Source organism: Lissotriton helveticus, chromosome 3_1 (genome assembly GCF_964261635.1).
Source record: "Lissotriton helveticus chromosome 3_1, aLisHel1.1, whole genome shotgun sequence".
Classification (NCBI taxonomy): Eukaryota; Metazoa; Chordata; class Amphibia; order Caudata; family Salamandridae; genus Lissotriton; species Lissotriton helveticus.
The window spans coordinates 999,581,964-999,595,010 of record NC_136061.1 but is presented as its reverse complement, the minus strand read 5'-3'; the positions used below and the strand labels follow the sequence as shown (position 1 = coordinate 999,595,010).

The following is a 13,047-nucleotide window of genomic DNA, read 5'->3' as shown; positions in this document are numbered from 1 at the left end:
CCTGAGAGGCCTCAGACAGCGAGTAAAAGTGCTCACCTATTTCATTTAACACTACACCATCCTGCATCTGGTCACATATAGCAAGAGAGTCTATACCCAGGAAGGCTCCAGCCTCCATAATTCGCCTCTCAGGTAGGGGCTCAGTCCAATCAGTACAGCGTGGAGTGGTGTGGCTCACTGGTTAGAGGCGGCAGACCCGGAAGCAGAGAACGGCCCGGGACCAGGGTTCAATTCCCGACGCGGCAGGGTCGTGGACCAGGGTCAATGGACTCGATAATTCTCGCCTCGGTGCCTACTCTAACCAGGGAATCACACTCGGCAACTCTGGGCATTAAGCTTGCCTCATCTCTACAACGGCCCCCCACAAGTCGCCAGGGATGCCTGGTTTCACCTTGGAGATACCCAGTAAGGGACCATCTCACAGGGAAAACCAGGACGGGTTCCCCAGCGGTCTCCAGCGCCACGATACTCCGGCAAGGAGTCGCAGTGCGCTTTACAAGTACACCCACACACACACAGCGTGGCTCCGGATCTGTATTCAAACCTTCAGGTTGGGCCACATCTCTTAGTGTTCCCCCTGTATGAACCCCTGTTGACATCAAAGCAGTAGAGGGGGGGGCCTCTACTATAGTCATGGTGTTTTCGTTAACTCCCTCGGGCAATTCCATCAGTGATACAGATACAGTTTTGCAAGCGTTCTGCCGCTCGAACATGGCAGGGAGAGTCTGTGCTCCTGACCTGGCTGCGTGTCCTTGCCTGGCTGCGCGCATTACGGGTCCCATTTTAGCCCAGCTGTCCCCACCTTTTTTCGCATTGTCACAGCACTGTTAGCTTCTATATTTTCTAAGAGGTTCTCACCAGTCAATACGGCATCCATGGGTGTAGCAGCGGTCAGGTTCTCAAAGCCTTCGCTAGCCGGTTGCTCTCTGTTCTTCCCGCTCCGAGTAGTAACTTTAGGCGTCTCACTCGGCTTGCTTGGACCCTTCGGCGGCATTTTTTCCCGTTTTGCGGTACCCCCTCGACCGCGAATCACCGAGAATCGGTAGCAAAAGTGAAATCTGGGCAGCCACCGCAAACTTGCTTTATTGTGCAGTAGGAACAGCGGTCCAAACATTAGAACGCCACTTGCAACAGCCAAGTCACACGAACATTACCAAACACTGCTGCTGAGCGCTGCTCACACACTGCTCGGTCGGGGTCACGCCCTCGCTCAGGTGCAGCTAGGTCCACTGCGCGCCCTCGTCGCTCCACACAGGCAGTCCGGCAATGAAGAAATACAATTACTGTTTTTCTTTCCCTTGATTCAAAACATTTCCGCTATACCGGGACAAAGCGCTTCCATTCTCCGTATCCTTTCAGCAAAAAGTTATGATCCACTCCGATCCGATAGCGGTGCTTGGTCAAAGGAAAATGTGTGAGATGATAGAGCTGCTCACACAGCCCACTCCACGGCCGCCATCTTGCCTCTACTGGTTCGTGTAGAATAGGTTGAAGTGATGAAAACGTATGTTCAAAAGGAATGGGTAAGGTCTGGGGCAAGAATAAAACATTGAGGGCCATGTCCACTCTTTCAATGAGATATTTTGATTGTACCATTTATATTATAGTTGAATGTATAGCTCCATAAAAGTGGCACTTCAGGAATGTTATATCTAAATTACACATTTTAAATAAATGCCCTCCAAATTAATCAAAGAGCCTTAATATTTGATTGCTTTTATCAAAGCAGCCAATGTTTGTAAAGTCTTCAGACCTGAACCTACAGGTGCCCTTGAAAGTAAAATACCTAAATAGCTTCACTCCCTCTTTCGATCAGAGTGCAGGCATTGATCTACAAAGGGCTCAAATATAGGGCTGGAGTACCTGCAATTGTCTGGACTGGATCAACTCTTGTAAAGCTCTGTCAAGATGTTGCAAGTCTACATGAGTCCTTTTTCATTATATGCTTCCACTTTACTGAAAAGATACTGCCTGGCTAAACTCTCAGGCTATTGTGTATTTACGGTATAACTTGCTGCTGACATAAGGAAACCTAGAAAACCTATAAGTCAGAGAGAGGTGAAAGCTTTCTGCTTCAGATTCTTACTCAAGCACTAGTGGACATTTAAGAATCATGTTTGTTAATGTGGATCTCCACAATCGCTTCTCATTTAAATGTTATTAAATGTTCACTTTTATCCCCCTCTGGGCCCTGTATATTCACTGCTTGTTAAGGACGCTTCAGGGGAAAAGCTCAAGAGTAAAGTGGTCTGTCACTTTGGTGCCAAAGGTGCTCACTCTACCGTCACTCTGCTTTGTGTTTTTAATACTTGACCCTTGATGGAGCAGAAGACTGGGCACGTTTTACTCATCACTACAAAATTACCAATCGGATTATTTTCATTCACTGGTCCCATAACATAACCTACTTCAGGTCACTGGTCCTCCAATGGATCTTTTACGTGAGCTAAAAGGGACTTGGATATTTAGAGAACAAGAGGCATTTTTCTTAAGAGGACCTGGAATAAAATATGTAATATTCCAACGCTAATTTCTCCAAAATCAATTTGCATTAGACATACCCATAAACCTAGAAGTTCACTCAGTGTAACTCTAAAATGATGTAAATAGTTTATCTAAAGCCTCAATTTGAATGGTCTGGAAACATGAAATCACATTTCATAATTAGGTTTAATGCAGTTAATTTGTCAATTAACCACAACATGTCATACAGATTCAAATAAGAGAAACATTTACTGGTTGCCTAGGAAGGAAGTGAGAGCAAAACATGGAACAATCATGATTCAGCGTTTAGATCATACAAACCAAATAATGCGGACTCTTAGTTCAACGTGCCACAGAGTTCGTAAACCCTTCAGCCGAAAGGTTATCCCCTGCACTCTTTACCAGCTGGTTATTGCAGGTTCAAGTCAGTTCAGGAAAGTTCAGTTCAAATAGGTTTGGCATAAAAGAGAAATCAGAGTTAAGTCCGACAGCAAGCCAGGCAGGAAAGTGATAAAGGACAGCCAGCCCCGACGACTCCTCCAAGGGCAATTATACTTCCAAAAGTTTTAGTTTACACCCACAAAGTATCTGTTCTCAACATCCCATATGATTTCCATTGGTCATCCACAGTGGACAGTTCATGGTGTGATCAATACCTCACAAAAAATCCAGAAGCATTAAGTAATCCTTTTATTGATATACTAGCAGCCCGTCCCGACCTTGTCCCGGTGCAACAGGCTTCCCCGACGCCCGCCCCGACATTGTGCAGCAGCCCGGGACCCCGCCCGGCCCGTCCCCCGCCTGCCCCAACCTCCGCCTGCCCCGACATGGGTCCCCTTACCTGAGCCGCCGCTCCTCCCGCCTGTCCGCTGCTCACACCGCCGCTGCCCTGTCCGCTGCTCCTCATGTCACCGCTCCTCCCCCGCGCCATGTCCGCCGCTCCCTTACCTCAGCCGCCGCTCCTCCAGCCTGTCCGCTGCTTGCACCGCCGCTGGCCTGTCCGCTGCTCCTCACGTCACCGATCCTCCCCCGCGCCATGTCCGCCGCTCCTCGTCGCGCTCCTGGATGCTGCACCTCCCCGCGCTCCTGACGTGAGCACTCACGTCGCGGCCGGCGCTACTTCGGAGGGACTACTTTTTTTTTTACTGTACATTTTTTAAATCACGTTTTTTTTATTTTATTTATATAGCCTATAACCATCTACACACCCTGACGATTCCAACGGTGTATCGGGTGTGTGGATTGGCGCTGTGGTTCCCGAGTTTACCCGCCTCAAAGGCTGAAAGTTCTTCCTTTATTATAGTAGTATAGATTTCTATTATAAGTGTTGCTGAATCATGTGAAAGTTCTTTGTCCTCTAGCCCAAAAAAAGAAAACTTCACGAAACGTTCTGACAGCGTTTAAAGATTAATTCAGCTAGATTCTGTTTTTCGAACTAGGGAAGAAAAGCGTCTGAGGCCTACATGAAGATTTGCTACATCATTACCACGTTATGATTTATATAAAATGCTCATTAATATAAGCATTTCAGTTTTCTTCGTTAATTCAATCATTCTTCTTCTAGAAGTTGCATGTAAATATTAGGCACCACCAAAATTAATATTCATGTTTATAATTTTCAAAAGAAAACATTTACATTGCCATTCTAAAGTACACATTTTCAATACCTCAATAGTGGAATAAGCTGCAAGCTTTCATATTATCTATTTGTGCTAATTTAATCATTTCAGGTACTTATCCTGTAAACCTTTTTTCTTAAGTTTAGTTTCACAAACCACGTGATAGCATGCATAAGTAAATAATATCCGTTTCTTTGTTTACTTTTTTCATATTTCTGTTTTAAAAACTTCTGCATGCTTTTACGATGCAGTGTGAAGTCTCAAGGTTTCCTATTACAACTATTTTACACGTTTTCTTCAAGAATTTATCAGCGTAAATCTCTTGACAGAGAGAATTGATATGGGCAAACACTATTTAACTTTTTCGCTCCATCACGCTCTATTCCCTCTTATTCGCAACATCCCCACACCTTACCATTCCATTTCGATCCTTTTGGAAATATCCTTTGGTATGTAAATTCCCAAGAGACTGAATGCATAACGATCTTGTACATGGACATGACAAAAGCATTTTGCAAATCCAGATGAAATCTACTTTGGAATAGGCAGGTTTTAAACCTGTTTCACGAAGTTCTAACTGCATGCTTCCCAATATAATTATTTTGGTGCTCCGTGTACTATTTGCTAATCTGAATACAACTCGTGCAAATATATTAAAAATTGTGCAGTACAACACAGTTGCAGGTAAGTAATTGTTTTCTTTTATAGGTTGGGGATCCAGGTGCAAGAGGGCATTGAAACACAGTACAACAACAGATGTTCATAAGTAATAGTTGAGTCAAAATAAAGAGTCCATTCTGCCTATAGAGGTAATTGAAGATTAATTGTTAACTATTTTAAAAAAAGATGCACAAAGAAGCAAGATGTAAACAAGACATTACAATTATGTTATGAGTGTACTGAACTGGGGGTAAAAGCCAAATGTATCTAGTGGAAAAGGAAGCTATTGTGCTAAGCCAGATGTGAGACTTTAGCAATGCAAACCCCTCCCACCCCCCAGATATGAAACAATCTATGGGCTGACTACTTGTAGGGAGGGCATGTTTGTTATTCATGGTGCTTGACTGTTATAAGGGGAGGAGGGGCGGGCGGTATGAGGGGTTGGGCAGGGGGAGAAAGATATAAGAAGTTTGATTTGATATGTTCCGTATGGCAACTACATCATAGCCATGCAGGCGTCTGGCAGAAATTCACTGTTAAAGCACATTTTAGAGGGGACTTAAAGGAATGCATGCCCTTGGAATTTTATCTGTGAAACATCTCAAATCTGCTCATTCTTTGCAGTTTAACAGTTTTGCTAGATAGATGCTTAAGTTCTGGTATAGACGTCATCCCGAGAGATTTCTTTTTTATTATTTTTTTAAGTCTTTCAGTATGTTGACTTGAGATTTGGATTACTTGGCTTCCTTAACTCTACTTTTTTTTATTTATTTTTTTACTTTCATATTTTTTATGTATTTTATCTGTGAAGGTACTCTTAACAAGGAAAAGCCAATCCAGCTGCATGGTAGTTGCTTGTAAAATGAATTTCACATGCAAGTTGTCATATGTGTATAGACTATAATGGTTTAGAATGTTAGACTTCTCTAAGTCAAAACGTGCCTTGTAATTGCTTATTTCTCTTCCTTAATGAAGAAGAGCCAATGGACTTTCCAACTTATGCAAAGGTTGATCAGAGAGTCCGGGATGCTGTCTCAAAGCGCCTCACTGTGGCATCACGTGTCCCACTGATCCAGGAGCAGCTTTTCAGTTTGTTTGACTTAATCCCAGGGCTGGAGTATTGTGAAGTACAGCGAGATCCTTATTCCAACTATGGTAATGTCTGTTTTTTTCACTTGTAGAATCTGTACAATGATTAGTCAGGGGTTTTATTTGTTGCATGTTAGATCAAGTGTTTGTACTTGTGACTACGCTTGCTTTTTCAAGATTCTTCATCAGGTGAAACATTATATTTGCTTTAAAATTATACCTACAGCCCCGGTTGCAAAACATTTTAGGAATCATTTGGCAAAGCTATTTCTGTTTAGTGTATCCTTAGTGTACCAGTGTAAAAAAAGAGATGCGGAACGTTAAGCGAAGCCCCTTTATACCTCCGGACATACGTCTAAAATGAAACTATCCCTGTAGGTGCAAACCCTTATCTTGATGTTTCCCACTGGGACAATGACAGTAAAGTCTTTTTGACCAAATAATTACATAGATAATTTAAAGCTTTTCGTTTTTAAGGTAGGGCCTAACACAGCGCGCAAGAGCTGCTTAGGAGATGACCTCTTGGAATCACTCGGGACTTTTTGGGAAACTCATGCATGTACTGCACTGTTTCCAATGAGCACCCGTGCATGTACAGCGTTTACCTTGCGGGAGCGAGCAGCGGCACCATCTGTTTGCAATTATCGCGCCCGCGCTTTTGGAAACTGATGGCGCTGCTGCTAGCTCCCGCAAGGTAAATGCCGTGCATGGACTGAGCCTCAAAGCCGCGCCCCCATTCCCCGCCGTGGCGTTGCTGGCCCTGCTCCACTCAAACCCCCTTGAGTGATGCCCTCAGCGTCCACAGGCATCTAGACCCCTCCACTCCCTTTGTTACTGCCGCCACAATGTCCTCCTTATCCACGGATGGCAGGCAGGACGAAAGACTCAGACCACGCGGTTCAGGCGCTCAACACCCATTGGGCTGTAAAAGACGCTGCACTGCCCGTAGGCACCCAGGACTGCTCTCTGCCCAGACTAGCCCCAGCAGCTGCCAGAAATAAATCAAGCACAGATGAGGCAAACCCGTTTTGACTCCCCGACGAACACTTCCCTGGGATCCATATATCCGGGCCTACCCTGGCTGTCTTTTGCCTTTTGTAAGCTAGATCCTCCTCTCCACAACCCTGATGCCGGGGTCACAGCACACGCTGAGCTTCAACTAAACTAATCCCTGATACCAAGGCTCACTAATCCTGTTTATACCTAGCAACCTCTGAACTAAGATGGCACCTGCATGCTGGAAGCACTGATTACTGGACGAGGCGGCACACGTTACCAAGCCCCAGAGCCAGAGCGAGTTCAGCTGTGTGCACACAACTCCAGCAGAGATTAGGCGCCCACTGCGGGACCTGCAGGGAGCACAGATGCGCAGTATGCATGAGGAGACTCGGTGGGTCTGTCGAAACGAGACCCCCAGGCTGACAAAATTGCAGCGCCTTGGGCTGGACGCGGAGACTCGAGGCACCTTAGTCAGTCATCAAGCGGAGAACCCCTTTCTGAGGTACAGTGCCGAGAAAACCTACAATGGGGCTTGAAGTTGAAAATCCCAACGGAGGGGGCTCTGCTGAATCCAAAAGCAGGGGCTGCAGTCACAGGGGCTGTACTGGAACAGTAGGGGGGCTGGGTCGGTTAGGGTACACTTGTGCTCTGGTGGCAATGAGTACCAGATGACTCCAGGTCACCCGGGACCGTGCTCCAGTCCAGGACTTTCCTTTTAGTAATCACTGTGTTCGAGGCATATGAGCTGCAGAATACAAACTGTGCATAAATCGCCACCTAGTGTTGGACCCAGATGTTTGCAGTTTATTGTTATCCTGAAAAGTTCTTTGGAAGTCACGAGATAGGGGAGTCCTCCTTTGGACCACATTACGCATGGGCATCTGCTCCATCCTCAGATTGTACTTTTACGCCATCGGGCTCGGATGTGTTTCCTGCGCTCCGGTTTGGAACCGAATTTCCATCGACACGCATTCCTCACCCGGGTCGACGGTATTGTCTCGATCGCGATCCACCTCGACGCGATTCTTCAACAGCTTCGAAGTCTTCGATTCCGGTCGTCGACGAAGGCCTTCGGGCCTACTTAGGCCTCATCTTCTGGCTCATGGAAAGGACGCCATTTAAGAAGTGTCCTCAATGTGGGTCGAAGTTTCCCCACACCGATCTACATGAGGTGTGCAACCTTTGCCTCTCACAGGAGCACGAGGCCAAAGACTGTTCCGCTTGTGCCTCTTTCCGCTCAAAGAAGACTATTCGGGACTGACTAGCTCGAAGAACAATGGCTCGCTTGTCGGCTTCGATCCCAGATGACATCTTTGGAGAGGGCGTTGACGTGCCAGAACACCAGCACGCCGAAGAAAGCTCCAGCTCTTCTGATGCCGAAGACTCAGACGTCGAGGACATCACTCCAGCTCAATGGGTCGTAAGTAAGGCCGTCGACACCCTAAAAAAAGGCTTCGGTCACACCCTCACCTTCGGACCCGGGTGCACACCGAGAGACTGCTTCCCATGCCCTGCCTTCGGGCCTGGCAAAGAAGCCTACTAAGCCTTCAGGCGGCTCGAGCCAGCCTATTCCCGGTGCCGATCCGATACCGACACCAAAGAAAAAGCCATCTTCCTCAACCACGCCGACCGTTGCTCTGACACCTAAGCACTCTGCGCCGAAGACTGGCAGCTGCTCATTCATGCCGAAACCTCACTCGGAGCAGAGTAAAAAACCACCCAAAGGCCCCGACTCACACGCTTCAGAGCCGAAGAAACACCCGGAACCGAAAAAACATGTTCCGGTAAAGGACATTTCAAAAGGTCACACTTCTAAACCAAAAGACTCTAGACCATCTACAGACTCTGTGCCGAAAAAACCTCCGGAACCGAAAACTTCGATGCCAAAGGATCTACCCTATACAGAAGAACTTTTAACACCAGATCCTCACCAAAAAACTCTTGTTAAAGACCCTAAGACAACTAGCTCTTAGTTCCAAGAAGAGACCACTAGAAGCACCACCACCACCTCCTCCTCCAAAGAAGAGACATTGCAACCTCTCCATTAAGGGTCCCTTCACCACCACCTCCCCCATACCGTTCCTCCTCCTACACCTCCTCCACCACATCATTCTCCTACACCATCCACTAATCCACATGATGATGTGGATACAGACTCTGATAACACAGGTGGGGGTGCACATGACCCAGCAGGGACCAATAGTCCACCTCAGTCACCTAATCCTTGGGATGATTATAACACCCCTGATGTGCCTTACGTCAAGATGATGTATACTCTTCCAGGCCTTCCCCACCAGAGGACACTAGGTTTTAACCTACTAGTCAAAAGAGCTGCCCAGTACCATGGGGTTGACATGCACACTGATGCTGTGGAGGAAGAGTTTCTTTTAAACACTTTTGATAACACACAAAGGTCTACTGCCATTTTGCCAATGCTTAAAGTCGTCATTAAGCACGCAACAGAGGTTTTTAAAGACCCTGTCAGGGCTTGGGTCCTCAACCCCCGCATTGATAAACATAAAGCTGCCCCTACAGACCCTATTTACATCAAAGGTCCAGCACCACTAGATTCTTTAGTAGTGTCTAATGTACGAAAACGTGCTAATTCACAAACATCCGGTGAGGCCTCACCACTAGATAAAGAATCTAAGCTCCTTGACGCCTCTAGTAAACGAACAGCGTCACAGGCAGCTAACATTTGGCGCATTGCCAATACCCAAGCGTGGTTGGCAAGATATGACAGGGCACATTATGATGAGCTGGAGTCCATAATGCAGCATCTACCAGACAAATATAAAAATAGGGCTATGAACTCATACAGTAAGGTAAAAATATTACTAATACTTCCATTCGTTGTGCCCTAGATGCTTCAGATACTGCCACAAGGGCAATCAATACCCTGGCTACATATTTCAGGTTTAAAAGCTGAGGTACAAAATCCCATCCTCAATCAGCCATTTGAGAGACATTTATTTGGCCCTAATGTTGTTGTGTCTTTAGAAAAGATGAAAAAAGACACTGACACAGCAAAATCTATGGGAGTCTTGCAGCTGCAAGCTCCCCGACGTTCTTTTCGTCGCTCATCATACAGAGGCAACACAAGAGGCTACTCCTCCGAAAGCCCCTCCACGTCCTACAAAACCCCTAGTCAATCCACATACACTAAGGGCTACCAAAGAGGAGGTTACAGGGGTAACCACAACAAAGGCAGAGGCAAAACCAATAACTCCCGCTCTGCCTCCACCCCTGCCCAATGACTTTCCTCCCCTTCCCCCCAACATTCCACTCCTGTAGGGGGAAGACTGCAGCAATTCCTTCCTGCCTGGATCAACATCACATCAGACAGGTGGGCGCGACAAATTATTCAGTCAGGTAACTGTCTAGAAGTAACATCTACCCCCCCAAACATACCACCCAAACAGCGTCCAATGTCACAAGAACATCTGTCACTGTTAAAACAAGAAGGAATGTCTCTGCTAGAAAAAAGTACAATAGAACCAGTTCCTCTGCATCAACAAAACAGGGGGGTTTACTCCCAATATTATCTTATTCCAAAAAGGATGGCTCTCTAAGGCCTATTCTAGACCTCAGACCGCTAAACATATACATACAGTCAGACCATTTTCACATGGTCACACTCCAAGTTCTTTCTCTCCTGTTACAAAACCACTTCCTTGCTACTCTAGATCTCAAGGATGCATACTTCCACATTCCCATTCACAAGGGTCACAGGAAGCATCCCAGATTTGTAATAGATGGGCAGCACTATCAATTAAAAGTTCTCCCATTCGGAGTCACAACAGCACCAAGAGTATTCACCAAGTGCCTAGCAGTAGTGGCAGCACATTTACCAAGACAGCACATACATGTCTTCCCGTACCTCGACAACTGGCTCATTAAAGCCAGCTCATACAACCAGTGTGTGGAACACACTCATGCCACAATCCAACTGCTCCACAACTTGGGGTTCACAATAAACCACACCAAGTCTCATCTGCAACCATCCAAAGTACAACAGTTCCTCGGTGCTACAATAAACACCTCAACAGCGCTAGCTTATCCCACTCCACTAAGGATAGCCAGCATGCAAGCCCTTCTCTCAATGTTTCAGCCACAACACTCCCTTCCAGCACGAGTGTTCATGCAACTCCTAGGGATGATGGCCTCTTGCATCTTCATAGTTCCCCATGCAAAACTTCAAATGCGTCCTCTATAAGAGTGCCTATCACGTCAATGGAAGCAGGCTCAAGGTCCATTAACAGACCTAGTGTTGGTAGACGGTCGGACTCCTCGCTCTCTGCAGTGGTGGAACACCAAAAACCTTTCCAAAGTGTGACCGTTCCTAGAGCCAGTTCCCCAAATAGTCTTGACAGCGGACGCATCGCTCTCCGGCTGGGGAGCCCACCTGCTGCAACACACCAGGTAAGGCAGGTGGACAACACAACAAAAGTTACTCCATATCAATCACCTGGAGTTACTAGCTATATTCCTAGCACTGAAAGCTTTCCAAAAACAAGTGTCGAACAAGGCTGTGTTAGTCCGCACGGACAACATGGCAGCCATGTACTACATTCAGAAACAGGGCGGAACACACTCCCTGCAACATTCTCGACTAGCTCAGGACATATGGCGCTGGGCTATACCTCAAAACATATTCCTTCTAGCCCAACATGTTCCAGGAGTACAAAACACCATAGCAGATCTGTTAAGTCGTCAGACACAACAAACCCACTAAAGGGAACTTCATATGCAAGTTCTTCAACCATTCTTTCAGATGTAGGGACAACCTCAGGTAGACCTCTTTGCCACTCACAAACGCCAAATGCCCAAGCTTCGCCGCCAGATATCCACACCCATTGTCCAAAGGCAATGCAATATGGATGAAGTGGTCAAACAAATTTGCGTACGCTTTTCTACCTCCATACACTCATGCCACTAGTAGTACACAAACGACAGCAGCATTCTCTAACCCTCATCCTAGTTGCTCCAACGTAGGCCAGACAGCCGTGGTACACAACATTGCTACAACTGTCTGTGGTACCGCACCAAAAATTATACCTGTCTCCACACCTTTTAACACAGAACCATGGAGAGATCAGACACCCGGACCCAGCTCTGCTCAACCTAGCGATTTGGCTCCTGAGGTCTTAGAATTTGGATATTTGAACCTTCCTCCAGACTGCATGAATGTCATAAAAGAAGCTAGACGCCCTACCACTAGAGCATGCTATGCAGCCAAGTGGAAACGCTTTGTAATATATTGTCACAACCATAATATTAACCCCTTAGACATGTCTATTCAGCACATCATAGGATACTTGCTGCTCCTCCAAAGATGTAACTTAGCCTATATGTCTGTTAGATTGCATCTTGCTGCAATAGCAGCGTATCTGCAAAACTGACACAATCTATCTCTGTTCAAAGTGTCTGCTATTAAATCCTTTATGGAAGGTCTTAAAAGAATAATTCCTCCCAGAGTGCCACCTTCACCTGTGTGGAATTTAAACATTGTTCTCACATGGCTAATGGGACCTCCCTTCGAACCATTACATAAATGTGAACTACAATTTTTAACATGGAAGGTTGCGTTCCTAGTAGCTATTACTTATCTGCGAAGAGTTAGTGAACTACAAGCACTAACAATTAAAGAACCCTTTTTGCAAATGCATCTTAATAAGGTTGTTCTACGTACTAATCCAAAATTCTTGCCCAAACTCATTTCTCCCTTCCACCTCAATCAATCTGTGGAACTGCCCGTTTTCTTCTCGCAGCCACAGACAGTAGCAGAAAGAGCTCTTCATACCCTAGATGTCAAAAGAGCATTGCTATACTACATCGAGAGAACACAACATTTTCGTAAAACAAAACAACTTTTTGTGTCTTTCTCCCCACCGCGCAAGGGTAATCCCATTTCAAAATCTGGGATAGCTAGATAGATTGTCAAATGCATACAGATTTGTTACCACAAAGCTAAACGTATGTTATCTGTTCCACCTCAAGCCCATTCTACAGGAAAAATAGCGGCTTCAATGGCATTTTTAGGGAACATTCCCCTTGATGACTTCTGCAGAGCAGCTACATGGTCTACACCGCACACATTCACAAAACACTATTGTGTAGATGTGCAAACGAAACAACAGGCTAATGTGGGCCAGGCTGTTATCAAAACATTATTTCAAACTGCTGCAACAGATAA

General features: G+C 45.9%; 1 protein-coding gene across 4 annotated transcripts in view; it reads left to right on the top strand.

Annotated features, from left to right (window-relative positions):
- RBM45 (RNA binding motif protein 45) overlaps nucleotides 1-13,047 on the top strand; it is a 319,897-nt gene that overhangs the window by 143,796 nt on the left and 163,054 nt on the right. For all 4 annotated transcript variants that reach the window (XM_078681508.1, XM_078681509.1, XM_078681511.1 and 1 more), the window contains one exon: nucleotides 5,739-5,918. In XM_078681508.1, coding sequence (XP_078537634.1) covers nucleotides 5,739-5,918 — 180 coding nt within the window. The remainder of the gene's footprint in view (nucleotides 1-5,738; nucleotides 5,919-13,047) is intronic.